At 19.9% G+C, this 14,612-nt stretch overlaps 2 protein-coding genes across 6 annotated transcripts; both read right to left on the bottom strand.

Moving 5' to 3' along the window:
- Positions 1-5,754: 5,754 nt before the first annotated feature.
- Positions 5,755-11,820, bottom strand: LOC551884 (tetratricopeptide repeat protein 7B). Of its 5 annotated transcripts, none has more exons than XR_410157.3 (15): positions 11,531-11,820; positions 10,808-10,959; positions 10,523-10,691; positions 10,041-10,103; positions 8,818-9,000; positions 8,413-8,542; positions 8,163-8,299; positions 7,786-8,072; positions 7,519-7,707; positions 7,266-7,444; positions 6,756-7,195; positions 6,432-6,686; positions 6,239-6,343; positions 6,066-6,157; positions 5,755-5,912 (listed from the first exon to the last, which is right to left on the bottom strand). XR_410157.3 is itself a non-coding variant. In XM_006565246.3 (15 exons), the coding sequence occupies exons 1-15, from the start codon at positions 11,652-11,654 to the stop codon at positions 5,780-5,782; spliced, it is 2,622 nt and encodes an 873-aa protein (XP_006565309.1). In that variant the 5' UTR covers positions 11,655-11,814; the 3' UTR covers positions 5,755-5,779. The 5 variants fall into 5 exon arrangements, 4 of the variants coding, with proteins under 4 accessions (XP_006565309.1, XP_006565310.1, XP_006565311.1 ...); XM_006565246.3 differs by having other exon boundaries at positions 6,432-6,670; positions 11,531-11,814; XM_006565247.3 differs by having other exon boundaries at positions 6,432-6,670; positions 7,834-8,072; positions 11,531-11,811.
- A 492-nt stretch (positions 11,821-12,312) lies between these two features.
- On the bottom strand, positions 12,313-14,169 carry LOC102653773 (KICSTOR complex protein kaptin; the record flags this gene model as incomplete). Its single annotated transcript, XM_006565251.3, has 7 exons — positions 13,885-14,169; positions 13,539-13,804; positions 13,258-13,424; positions 13,022-13,194; positions 12,846-12,924; positions 12,489-12,780; positions 12,313-12,366 (listed from the first exon to the last, which is right to left on the bottom strand). Coding segments are annotated over exons 1-7 (1,236 nt in total), but the record flags the coding sequence as incomplete, so codon positions are not given.
- Positions 14,170-14,612: the final 443 nt, after the last annotated feature.

The raw sequence follows: 14,612 nt of genomic DNA, 5'->3' as shown, positions 1-14,612 counted from the left end.
CGGGTCAAAGCCGGGCTTCCCTGCGAGAGATGGCTCGAATGCAATGAGCGCGTTTTTCGGGTGCGTTTAGCCTTACATCTCTCTCTTTCTTTGTCTTTTTTCTTGTTTCTCTTTTTTATTCTCTACACTCTTTATCTATCTTTATTTTTACTTTATCCTAATTTTCTTCTTCCATTTTAATCTTCTCTTTTGCTTTTTTTTTCTCTCTGCTTCTTTAAGATTTCTTGTTAATTCCCTACTTGTAAATAATATCAGTAAGTATTAACGACAGTTATTGGAACGATATTATTCATTTACAATTAATTTTTGTAAATTATAATCTTAATAATTTTTCATAATTTTTATCTTTTTAACTTTTAATTTAAACTATTTCTAGAATGATAAAAAATCTGGACTTAAATGATAATGATTAGATAAAAAAGAGGTTTAGGAGAAATGGTACAATTTTTTTTGATTTCGTTTTCTAGTTTATCTTATAAATAATAAGTCATGATGGATTAATGCTTACAGTCTATATAAAATATTTTAAAATTGCATTTATGAAACGATGTTAATTAATGAATAGTAAAATCATCATATTTACTGTATACAGAAAAGTGAAATTGTTGCTCTCTATTATTGAAATATTTTATTTTAATAATATATTTGTTATATATTTGTTTAATACATTAATTATTAATATATTTAACAATAGATATATTAATTAATATTTTTATATTCTAAGTTATTAAATAAAGAAAATTACAATAATCTTTCAATTATATAAATCTTTAATTTTTCTTATTTGTAAAATGTTTCTATATTATATATTTGATACAAAATTTTTAATTATAATTTTATGTTATAATGAAAATTTTTGATTCTATTCCCAAAATAAGGAAAAAGAAAATATTTAAATAATTTATTTTACATGGATCATCCCTTGCATTAACTTCAGCTTTAATAGTTGCAATGTTCTTTCGTAGAGTCGGTCGATATTTTCTTAAATAAAAATAATGCGCAACTTTGAGTAAAAAAATATAATTACTTAAGCGTCATTTTTAGGCTAAGAAACCAATATTAAAGTAATCAATATTAGTGATACTTAGTATTCAATATTTATTCTATAATTATTTAAAAATTTGTTTTCACTTATAATATTGATAAAAGGTTAGTATCTAATTTCATATAAAGACATAAATTGAATCATATAATATAACATCACAGATGAAATTGATTTGCAACATGTTAGTTTATTTATTTGCACTTTTCATTAGAATTATTTATCAATAAATTCATAGTAATATGCAATATATAATGATTTTGATTTTGAATAAATATAAAATAAATAAATTAAAAATATAAAGTAAATTTAAAATTCTTTGATATAAAATTTAATTTAATATAGAAAATAATTTGATATAGAAAATTGTTAATTTAAAGTTCGACATTTAATTCTAATAATATAATTTAAATTTATTGTAAATTATTCAATGTAATTAAATTTTCTTTTAATATTATTTATAAAAATTATGAATCTTACAAAAATAATGATAAAAAATAAAGACTGAATATTTCATTCAGGATAAAATTTTGATTTGCGGGATTGTATTAATTGATTATACTGAATGCGATCATCGTATGACGTGCGAGAAAAAAATGTGAATGACGAGTCCATGATTCTATATAAGAAAAAAAAGAAATGTACAATAAACTAATTGTTGCTGTTGCAATTAAAAGATTCTAAATAATTGTCAATTAAAATTATTTCATTTTTTATTTTTCTCTAAGTTTATATTTCAAGTAAAAATTAAATTTTTTAAAATCATGATTAAAATATTTAATGTGTTCAATTGCATTTTTAATTTTATTTTTTATATATTATAAAAATATAAATAGAAAAATATATTAATGATGTTGTTTAAAAAATTCTAATAATATTTTCAAACTTTTTTGCGCCAAAAAATTCTTCATTTCATATCAATATTTTTTAAAATATTTTTTTTATTATACTACTAAAATCAATTAAATTTATTGCATGATTAATTCTTAGAATATCTTGTATATTCATATTATATGTAAATTAATTTTATCGTTGAAAGTATAGTTTTCAGGAATAATAATCGGGAAATTACAAAACTTTTATAAATTTTCTATTTAAAAAATTTGATATATAAATTGATAAATTAATATATTTGTATTATCAATTACTAATGAATATTTTCAAATTCATTATTACATCAATAGGTACTATATGATTATGTTCTGTGATTATGTTATTCTTAAATACCATATATTTTTTAACGTTTATTCAAATACGATAAATAAGTAATTTCTGTTTAAAATTTCTAAATTAGTTACATTTTTATATTTACATTTTTAAAAATTTTTTAAATTGTTTTTTAATTAAGAAAAATAAAAAATCAATTATAATTCTTATTTATAATTTTTAAAATAATTCGAAAATAATTTTATGTGAATATATAATTTTAATATAATAATATACAATTTGCTAGAATTTTTATTAAATATTATATTATATATTGTATTATTATTATGTTAATTTTGTTTATTATCTTTTTTATCGCCTACTTTTTGTATTTATTTAGAGTTATTAAGAGTTATTAAATTTTATAATTAAAAATATAATATTAAATCTTTTATAACATAATATTATAATATAAATATATAATATAAATTTATATAATATAAATATAAATTAAATGTAGATAAAATAACATTTTGTAATTATATATTTTATAGCAATACAAACAAATACATTGCATACAAGAATTAATTCTATTATATATAATTAATATTATTCTATTATATATAATATGTATTATAAATAATTTTGAGGTATATAATATATATAATTTATTGCAAAATATAATGCAAATATATGTAACTCATAAGATTAAATTAATTGAAGATAAATTTATATATGATTTTTATGGATTTTTGTGCTTTAGCATTTCTTTCATCTACTGACAAAAATAATATAATATTAATCCATATAATATTCTTTTAATTATAATATAATATTAAATTAATTGCAGATATAAATATATTTTTAATATAAATTTTAATATAATTGTAATTAGTTTTCCATCAAATTCTAATAATCACGATATCATATAATAAATGAATTTTTCTTATTAATTTGTAAATCATTTGTTTGCATATTTTTTGCATACTAGAATTTTTAATTCATTTAAAATTATGATATCACTTTAATATCGATATTCGTAAACCTCGTTCATATCTAATAGATAATTAACAGTTTCATCGGTGGCCGTGACCGATATGCGGTACGCCGTCGCACGATGTTCGCGATATCAATAATAAGCGATGAGCATGCGTGCGGCAAAAAAGAATGTTCACGTATGTACTTAGCTACCTAACGGAAATGACGGTTCCTTCACGCCAATTTTTTGAAAGTATATCAAGGTCATCTTGGATTTGGAAATTACTATACAAAAATATGTACAAAATAAAAATATGTATAACTACAAATTTTTCCTATGTAAATATTTGAAATAAAAAAATTATTTAATGGAATAAAAATTTTTATTCATTAAAATTCTCTTATTAAAATTATGATAATTCATATAATAAAAATGGTTTTTATAGTTTTATTTTTTAGTTAAAATCTAAATAAATTATTTTAAAAAAATTTGTAACGAATAAATATATAATTTTATATTTTCTTGAAATAATAAATATTATAATTTAAGCAAATTAATAATATGATATAAATTTGCAATATTTTATTTAGGAAATAATATTTTGTAATAAAAGTAATTTAAACATGAAATGAATTTAATGAATTTAAAAAAAATAATAAATTTATATGCTATAATTTATATATTTGATATAAAATGTTATATTATAAAAAAGATTTATTCGAGTTATGTCATTTATTATTATTATTTAAAGTACACATTTTTATTTTTTTTATTACATTTAAATATATCATACCTTAAAAAGCGTCAAAATTTCTAACCTATAATTATGTGTACTTTATATATATTTTATATATATATTTTTATTATATTATTAAATTTTTGATTCCAATATAATACAATTATAACAACCTTGTAATCTTCTATAAGTATCATTCGACGAATACAAAAAAAAGAGTAAGATAATAGTTGGTCGATTGTATTACGCATAGCCGTAAGCTCTGCAGATGCGTGATGCGCTAAATGTGACGCGGTACAATGTTCTATGGACTAACTATCTACACAATACTGTTTTGGATATCGTTACCAAAAAAATCGATGCTGAACCTGATAGGTCATAGAAAATATGGATTCATGACGCAATTCCTCAAAAGGCCGGCTTGTTGTTAAATGAGATTTTCGAAAAAGTTTTGTGGCTAAGTTGCAATGAGTCTGCGCACCAATAAACGCGCAATGCGACACGCGATAGAATAGGATAGAAAGACTTATAATCTCGTTAAAAAGAGACGGAACAGGGGATGGAAAAGCGCACAATAGCGTTCACAATTAACAGTAAGGAAGAGAATTTAATAGATGTCATAGCATGAATGTTAATTTTATATGTTCATCGATGTAGAATCTAATTGCTATTAATTTAATAGGAAACGCGAAACATTCATCGATATAGAATCTAATTGATATTAATTTAATAAGAAATGCGATATTGGATCCTATCCTGTAGTAAATTTGTAAACTATATAATAATTTTAAATAAATTTGTTTAACATATAAAAAATAATAATAATAAAAATAAAAATAATAATAATAATATGTGTTTAACATATAAAAAAAATACTAATTTTTTTATTGTATATTTGAAGAAATATAAAATATTGTGTGATTATTAAAAGATTATCAAGAAATCATTATATTTAAAAATATTGAAAATTAAAAAAAAATAATAAATATTAATTAATATTAAGTGAAATAAATTTAAATTTAATTTATATAAAAATATTATATATTTACAATATTTTTCTATAAAAATTTATAATATTTTATTTTATCATTATTTTTTATAATAGAATATAAATACTAAATATTATAAAAAAATATGATTTTATCGAGAAATTATGCTTAAATTATATTTTATCGAGAAGTTTATATTTAATATTGCATCATAATATGAATCATATTGTTATTATAATTATTCCTATTTCTTTTTTATATTTTTAAAAATTTTTTCATAAATTTTGAAAAGTATTGAATTATAATAAAATAATTAAAAAAAAGATATACAAAATTAATTAAAAAAATATAATAAAAAATAATATTTATAAATATTTATATATAAATATCATATTTTATGTTGTTATTTATTATATAATATATTAATTATATTTAATATTTATAAAAAAAAAATTCTAGAATTTATTTTAATCATATATATATATATATATATTTTTATAATAATATGAATGAAAAATCATAGAATATTATTTGAAATTGTTTTTGATAAAAATTACTTTAAAAAAATTAATATTCACTTTTATAAATATTTTATCACATTTTATATATAAAATATTAAAAACAATATTTTTTTTAATAAAATTTGTTAAATATTTGTTATAATTATTAAGAAATAATTTTCTTTCTTATATTTCTTTATTTGAATCTTTTTTACAGTAAGTTTTTATTGATAAATTATTTGCATAATACTTTTTAAAGAATTTATATATTTGTACAATAATGCAATATTAATTTTAAAGATAAGCAGGTACAATTGCCACAAGGACAAACAAATGCCAATGTTGCATGATAAATTATAATCTTTTTTAAAAAATAAAAATTTTTAATCATTCAAATGTTACTGGTATTGAAAGAATTGGCAATATTGGATTCGTAATTTCTACTTCCAAGGCCGTAGCCATACAATCACTTGCTGCTTCTACTTCACCTAAAGATTCCAACACTTTTCCTAAATTGTACCTATAAAAGGAAATTTATTTGATCAAAATTTTATAACATATAAATTATTTAAATATCATAATATCATATTATTATATTATTAAATATCATATTATATTTTCAAATATAAATATAAGTATAATTTTTGTAGTATGTAATAATTTTTTATACTACCATGTTTGATGAGAATTTGGATCAATTTTTGCAGCATCCCGTAAAGTTTTTTCAGCTAATCTTTGACTACCCAAATAGTGATAAATTAATCCCTAATAATAAAAATAATATATAAATAAATGTATATTATTTGATTCATTAAAAATTGTTGTTTAAAAAATTAAAATTATTACCAAATGTTGTAAACTTTTAATATGTGATGGATTAATTGAAACTGCATTTTGATAACATTGTTTTGCTTCCATATATTCCAATTTATATTCATGAAGAAGACCCCGCTGGAATTTTAATACTTTTAATAATGAAATTATATGAAATAAGAAGAAGTAAAGTTTTCTTTATTTCTTCTTAGATAATATTACTTACTGTATACATAATATGATGACTTAGTGGAAAAATATTTGTAGCTTCTTGTAAAGAAAGAACAGCACCATTTGGTTGATCTAAAACTAGATATACTTCAGTAAGCAACAACCAAACTTGTAATTGTAACAACCATGCTCTTTGTGGTCCAGGCTTTGGAGTAAAAGAACTGAGTGAAGATGCAACTTCTGATAAAGCTTGCTCTACTCTTGAAGCAGCTAATGATTGTGCATGAAGAGAACCTATTAAAAATTTTAACTATTTGAAATTTTTATACAAAATAATTTAATTTTAAAAACTAAATTAAAAAAATATATAAATACATACTGGAGTCTTTATCAGACAATTCAGAAGCATAAAGTTGAAAAACACTTCTAGTTTCACTGCGTTTTTCACTATGCTGTTCATTACAATTAGCATTAGTTTGATCTTCATATAGATTCTTCCATAATAAAAGCATATGTCTTATGGTAAATAATGCTTGTTCACCACCGATACTTCGTAATTCAAGATGCGCTTTTACATAAAGAAAATTTAAATTATCTGGATATTCTTCTAATACACTATTTATTAAATGCAATGCTTCTGAATATTGCTTGTGAGCCGACAATAGTAATACCAATAAATGCAATGATGGAATGTGTTCTGCTCGTAGATTTAATGCAATTTTTACATGAATCATTGCGTCATTAATTTGTCGGTTAATTGCATATTCGTGAGCTAAATAATATTCTGCTAAATGATCATTTGGATCACATTGCTGCGCTCTATTAAATAAATATATAATATTATAATATATTTAATTTATTTCTTTTTTTAATTTTTAACTGTACATACTTTTGAAAACATTCTAGAGCTGTTTTGGTATGGTAAGTTTTATCCATTTTTACTATAGTATTTACTGCAAGAATACTATGACCAATACCAATATAAAGATGACATCTTGATTGCATCCCTTGAGAATTTGAAGTTTCTCTTTGAAGTGCTTTTTGACTCCATTCGATACCTTCTTTTATCTATATATTGTTTTTGATATGTTTTTATATGTTAATTTTTACAGAATGCATAAATAATAAAACAAAATTCTTACCATATTTAACTGTTCATAGCATAGTCTCGCGGCTAAAAGGCACGGCATTACTTTTTGCGATGACAATCTTGTTACCACTTTTAAAACTCTATAAGCATGCATATATTTTCCCATACTAATTAAACATAATGCACACTGAGTCCATACATGCGCTTCTTCATGAGAAAATTTCATTGCTCTTTCAAATGACTATAAAAATTAAATTAAATTATAATATATATTAATATATGTATATATGTATATTTGTATATATGATATATTATATACATGTATATTTAAGAAATGAATATATATTGAAAAATTCATTGCAATTACTTCATACAGTAAATCCACTTGACTCCACCTCACAACAACTACTGTGAGAAGATCATATACTGCAGCAGCATTTTCAAAAGCATGAATTCTTGCATCTTTAAATTCTGGAGATTGACTAAGCACAGCATCTCTAACTGCCATAGCTTCACTTATTAATAATAATAAAATTGTTTCTTCATATTCATTTCTTGGCACAAACTTATTAAGACCTAAATATTTCTTTGGTTTCCAAGGTGAATCTAAAAAATAAATTATAATAATGATTTTATTTTTAATTCTAATCTCGTTTTAAATTTTATCACAATAATATGTTTTATTAATAATATTACCTGTTGAGTCACTTGGTACTTCTGGAGGTTTATATTCAGCACCGCTAATGCCTCGAATTAATACTTCTGCCAATTGTCTCGTTAAGGTAACCCTAAGACTTTGAGTTGTTGTAGACTCCACAGCAGATAAAATTTCCCTTATAAATTTCATGAATAAAAATTGTTTATTTAATATTTTTAATATTTTTCTACATTATTATTACATTCACCTTCTTTGTTTATAATTTTATTAATAGAAACAAATAATTACCTATAACGATTTATTGCACCTTGAATATTACCAATTTGAATGTACAATATGGGTGCCCTTTGTAGTGCAGTTTCCAATATTGGTCCAATATGTTTTGTAGAACAAAACGAAGATTGAGAAGAATATGTACCTGTTGATCAAATGATATTAAGGTATTAACTACAAAACTCAAATTTCAAGTTTTGTCACATTCCACCAACAACCCTATAATATCACCTGAAAAAATGTAAACAAATATAATTAATGCAATATTTCTAAAATAAATTTATTTTAATGTTTGCTATTACTGTTCTTTATTCACTGAATATTCCTACTATTAATCAGGATATTATTTATACATTTATAAATTATGGAACACTAAGCATCAATTAACATTATTTAATGCAAAAGAATATAAAGGATCACCTGCATTATTACTATTTACGGTAGACGTTCCATTTTGATGTTGCATTGCAAGTTTATCTTGTTCTTGTAAATATACCAATGTTAGATCCCCAGCTATTTCATAGCATTTGATGATTTGTTCTTGCCATTCTGCTATTTTATATTTTGATTTAGAATTTGGTGGTAATTTTTCTAGACAAAGACCTGTTATAAATAAAAAAAAAGGATATTAGAAAAAATTATTATTAACAAAAAATACAATAGAAAACAAAAATAATTTGTTTTTTGTATTAAGATACATATTTTAAATATTGAAAAATTATATTCATAAAAAATACAAGCAATGTTTTAAATTAATTTATTTTATGCAATAAATATATACATATTTATATATATCAAAAAAAAATATATATCAATAAATGCAAATATATTTTTTATTAATAAATTATATCAATAAAATCATCACAAAATAAATTATTTATATTATACATATATTAATTATACAATAGGAATAAATGCTACTTTATTTAATTATATATCAATTATTTTTAAAACATAAATAAATTAATTAAAATATGATATATGCAATAATTTTTTTAATTTTTTAAAAAATATAAAATAAAAAATTTATTAATTAAATTGATTTTAAATTATTAAAATGATTAAAAATTATTAATTGAAAATGATATAAGATAATGAGATAATAATAAGAATTGAATTTAAGAATTAAAGAAATATTAAAAAAAGTAAAAGTACAAGTAAATAAGTAATTCAGATAAGAAAATATATTATTATCATAATAGAATATTTTTAAAAAAATATTTCTTTTTTAGAAGATTTCTCTGTATTTTGATTATATAAAAATATAATTATATAAATTTAGATTTTAGATTTTAAATGCTAAAATTTATATATTATTATATTATATAATACAATAGTTTAATAAAAATATATTGCTTCAATATTTTAAATTCTAGAAAATTCTTATTTGCAATTAAATAATGAAAATGATATTAACAAAATAATATATATTAACAAAATACTTTAAATATTTTCAAAGTTAATGAAAGAAAATTTGATTTATATTATTGCATTAATAGTTTTCTACAATGATAAAACATATACAATATATATTATAATATTTATTGTAATGTAATTTAATAGCTGAAAGAAGGAAAAATGAAGATATAGGATAAACTTACACATGGCAAATAAAAGAAATAAAAATGAAGCAAAATACAAACCTTGAATTGCATGTGATTCAGCAATAATGCGCAGTCTTCGGCGGGATAAATGTTTTCCTGTGTCTAAAGTAAACAATCTTTCTTTCTCTAAGTTATACATTAATTATAATACTGAACAAATAGCATAAATATCCTCAAAAATAATTGATTGTATAAATGATTTTGATATGGTGTTACCTTAGATTGGAAAAGATTTATACTTTTATAGAAAATAAAAAAAAAGATATGCAGTTCTTCATCAATCTGTTAGAATATTTATGTTAAGTGCAATGATATAAAATTTAATGTTTTAAAGCACAGAAATTAAAAAAAAAACTTGTTGTGAATATAAAACATCAAACTATAATAAATATATATCATTCCTTTATTTAAATAGCAGGCTATTATATGTGGTATTAAAAATAATAATGCACTAGCATACTAACATACTAATTATATACTAACATTATTAACATATTAAATGATTTAAATCTGATGCAAACCTTTAATTGCATATGATTCTGCAATAATACGTAGACTTCTACAAGGTAATGGTTTTTCTGTAAGTGTATGTAATTCAGCTTGTTGATAATGCTTGAGAGCTTCTTCATACATTCCCATTGCATAATGCAATTTACCAAGTAATAAATGTGCATCTAATACAACCAAAGCCTAGATAATTTTAAATATTTTTTAATTAATCTAATATTAAAATTTATAATATCTAAATTTATAAATTTTTAATAATATACAATTTTAAAAAATTATATAATTAAGATTATAATTACTTGTTTATCTTTTTCATTTGCTGCAAGAATTAAATATCTTCTAGTTTCTTGTAGACCATTTCTAGCTTTTCCAATGTTAGCATCTATAGGTGGAGTTTGTTCTAAAAAACTTTCTAATCTTCCTTCTCCACATAAAAAATTTGCTAGACATTCTAAAATTAAAATTATTTATTTAAAATATGCATTTTTATATTATGAAATTTTATTATTATATAAATTTTATTAATATTATTATTTATTATGAAATTAAATTTTTGTACAATTTTAAAAAATTTTTATATATTAAAATATTTACAAATATAGATTTTTATTAATATGTTAATAAAAATTAATATAAATATTAATAGAAATATTTAACATTAAATATTATATAAGATTAAATATTTAATAATATATAACATTAAATATTTAATCTAATAATTAATATTAATTATTCGTTTTTATTTTTTAAAATTAAAAATATTTAATAATTCTGTTATTTTTAAAATTTAAATTAAAATATAGAAATATTAAAAAAATTTCATATCAAATGACATATTTTATTACAGTTATATTTGACCTTTATTCATGTAATTCGAGACATGACTTAACGATTTTTTTATATGAATACTTTATGAAATTTTTGATAATTAATTTTTATAAAATCTTATTAAATATTTTACTGAAAAACAAAAATATCAAATCACAAATGTTTATAAACATTAAAGGAAAAAAAATATTTACCATTACTGGGATACTGTACTTTTAGGTGTTCTGCCAATTCTATAACCTTTTTCCAATTTCCTTCTTCACGGTTTTTATCGATTTCCGATTCAATTCGAAGGGTGTGTCCTTTCTTACTTGTCATTCTAATTCATGTAGGAAAAAGAATAAGATAAGATTATTCTTTTATAATATTTAGAAAAACATAAAGTAATATATCGATCATCAGTGTTACAAGCGTGAGCACAACGTAAAAGAACACGTATGACAATCCTTCTCAAGCACGTGCTATTTTGAACTGCTGTCATGTCATTGATTCTACGAAATATAGATATGATACTTCATAAAATTATTTATAATATGGAAATCCGTTTGAATATTATACAAAAATATTATACACAAATTTATTAATTTATATAAAAATATTTTATTTTTTAAATAAAATCTTATGATATAGAATTATTTATATAAATTTATATTTTAAATTAGTTATTTTAATCAAAAATAAACAACAATAAGTATTCTTTAATTTTATTTATTAATATCATTCAAGTTTATAATTATAATAACAATAAAAATAAATTTTCTGTTATTTCTTTTATTAGTATTATTAATATATACATAGTATATATATTTATATATCTTATATATATATATACACACACTTATATAATATTAAATATGTATATTTTTATATTTTATAATATTGTATTTTTACAAATTCTTAGAAATATATAAGTATTTAATATTAAATAATATTTTTGATAATGATTAAAAAATTGAATTGCACTTCATTCTTTTTCAAGAAATTTTTTATATCGTTTTTTCCATTTATCTTTGACATCTATAATATTATGCTGCAATTTATATTTCTACTTTAAATATTTGAAATTTTTTTATATACATTTTATGTAATATATATATTTATTAAAATGAATTAATATAATTAAGTAATGATTAATTAAATAAAAATTACAACCTGCAATATATGCACTCCACGTTGTGTAAGAACAATAAGTTCTTTCATTCCATCATTAGTAATATCCATATAACATATAGAATGTACTGGAGCATCAAATAATTTTCTAATTATCAATTCCCATGTATTATTTATGAAATAAAAAATAAGAACTTCTTGACCATAAGTTCCCAGTAATATTTCATTCTGACCATCCATATTTATATCAGCAACATAAGAACATAAAATGCAATCACTTGTTTCACTACCATTTAATATAATATCTTCATTCATTCCATTATTTAGAATATCCCTAGTTATGGAAAACATAATAATATATCTTTATGATTATATATCACATAAAATAATTATACTTACATAAAAACAATTGCATTATTTGTATTTACAATAAGAACATTTAGTTTGTTTTCTTGATTATTTAAAAACATTTTGGAATCTATAATAAGTAAAACTTATCATTAATTTTGAATTATAATCAAATTATAATTAGATTATTAATTATATATATATATTTAATATATAATAAAATTTACTTTTAGAATTAATAAAAGAAGGTTTTCTAATATTATTTTGTAGTGGAAAAATAGATACACTACAGATAGGTTTATCATATCTTAATTTCCAACTTTGACAAATTTTTAATTCTGGAATATTAATTATAGCTACATTGACTAAACCACATTCACAACCAATTACTGTCAATCTCCTAAAAAAATTAAAGATAAATATGAGTTATTATAATAACACATATAAAAATATAAAATCATACCAATTATAACTATCATAATAATAAATATTAATCCATATTGCAATTCCTTGAATATCATATAATTCAGGAAAATATTTTTCAATAGATGATTCACTATAACTGTGATTTAATTTATCTTCTCTGATCATATGTATTTTATAATCACTACCAGAGAGTAGCCAAACAACCTAAAATCTTAGAAATAGTTAAAATGTTGTTATAAATTTATAAAATAATAAATAATATCATTTTTGTTTAAATAATTCTAATTAAAAAAAATATTTTTATTATAAAAAATTTACCTCATTAGGAGCATTTTGTTGTGGTAATATTGTATGATATAAATGATATGGTGTATATGGTAATTCAACCATAAGGCAATTTTGTGCTATAGCTTCAATTGAATTTCCTTCATCTCCTTCTCCATCTATAGCACCTTCTGTATATATATTTAAATATCTTTCTACAGACGTATCTGTACTTGCCTTTAAAATAGTTATTCCTATTACAAATCCATCACCACTATCAATCTTATTATAAGCATCAATAGATATAATTTCTGCACCACCTAATATATAAATATTGCATTTAATTAAATATAAAAAAGATTAACTTTCAGATAATATGTTAATATTTAAGATTACAAACTAGGAATATATGTAAAAAGTAATTCTTTGACCAATGGTCTTAAATGTAGATTTGGCATTAAATGATATTCACAGGAATATATTTTTCTTTTTAGAGAAGCTACTAGTACTTTATTAAAACCATTGGCAGAACACAATTTTGTCATTGAATAAATATTTCCTTGTGATGTTAAAGGAAACCAATGTGCATCTGTTAAATTATTCATGTTTTCATAAAAAATTATTAATAAGCACAATAATTATTATTTTGCATGAGTTATTTAATTAACTTTTTATTATTATAGAATTATTATAGAAAATAAATAATATTGTATTGTTTTTTATTATAAACTTATATTTATATTTGAATTTTAAGGTTAGAAATATAAAATTAATTTTATTTATCGCGATAAAAAACAGATTTTGTAAAATCACAAAATGTTTTATGTTAAACTTTAATTTTTTTTAATTTTCTATTTAAAAACAAATATCATTTTAAATAAATAATACATTAGATATAAATAATGTCTCCTTTGTATACACATGAATATATGCATATATATATATATTTAGTATATGATATTATTCTTATATTATATTTTTATTTTTTATATATGATTGCATTAAAAATTAAGTATATTATATACAAGTTTAATAGATTTTTACAAATAAATATTTTATATTAAAGCTTATACAAGTTTATACAAGCTGAAATAAGGATAAATTTCGTGTTAATATTATTTCCAATGT

The sequence above is a fragment of the Apis mellifera genome, linkage group LG12, assembly GCF_003254395.2.
Source record: "Apis mellifera strain DH4 linkage group LG12, Amel_HAv3.1, whole genome shotgun sequence".
Classification (NCBI taxonomy): Eukaryota; Metazoa; Arthropoda; class Insecta; order Hymenoptera; family Apidae; genus Apis; species Apis mellifera.
The sequence above is the reverse complement of the archived record's forward strand: the minus strand, read 5'-3'. Positions and strand labels throughout refer to the sequence as shown.

Coding starts and splice junctions, on each gene's coding strand:
- LOC551884 (XM_006565246.3), bottom strand. CDS start 11,654: ATGACAAGTAAGAAAGGACACACCCTTCGAATTGAATCGGAAATCGAT. Junction 10,960..11,530: donor AGTACAGTATCCCAGTAATG/GTAAATATTTTT, acceptor TTTTAATTTTAG/AATGTCTAGCAAATTTTTTA. Junction 6,671..6,755: donor ATTGTCTGATAAAGACTCCA/GTATGTATTTAT, acceptor AATTTTTAATAG/GTTCTCTTCATGCACAATCA.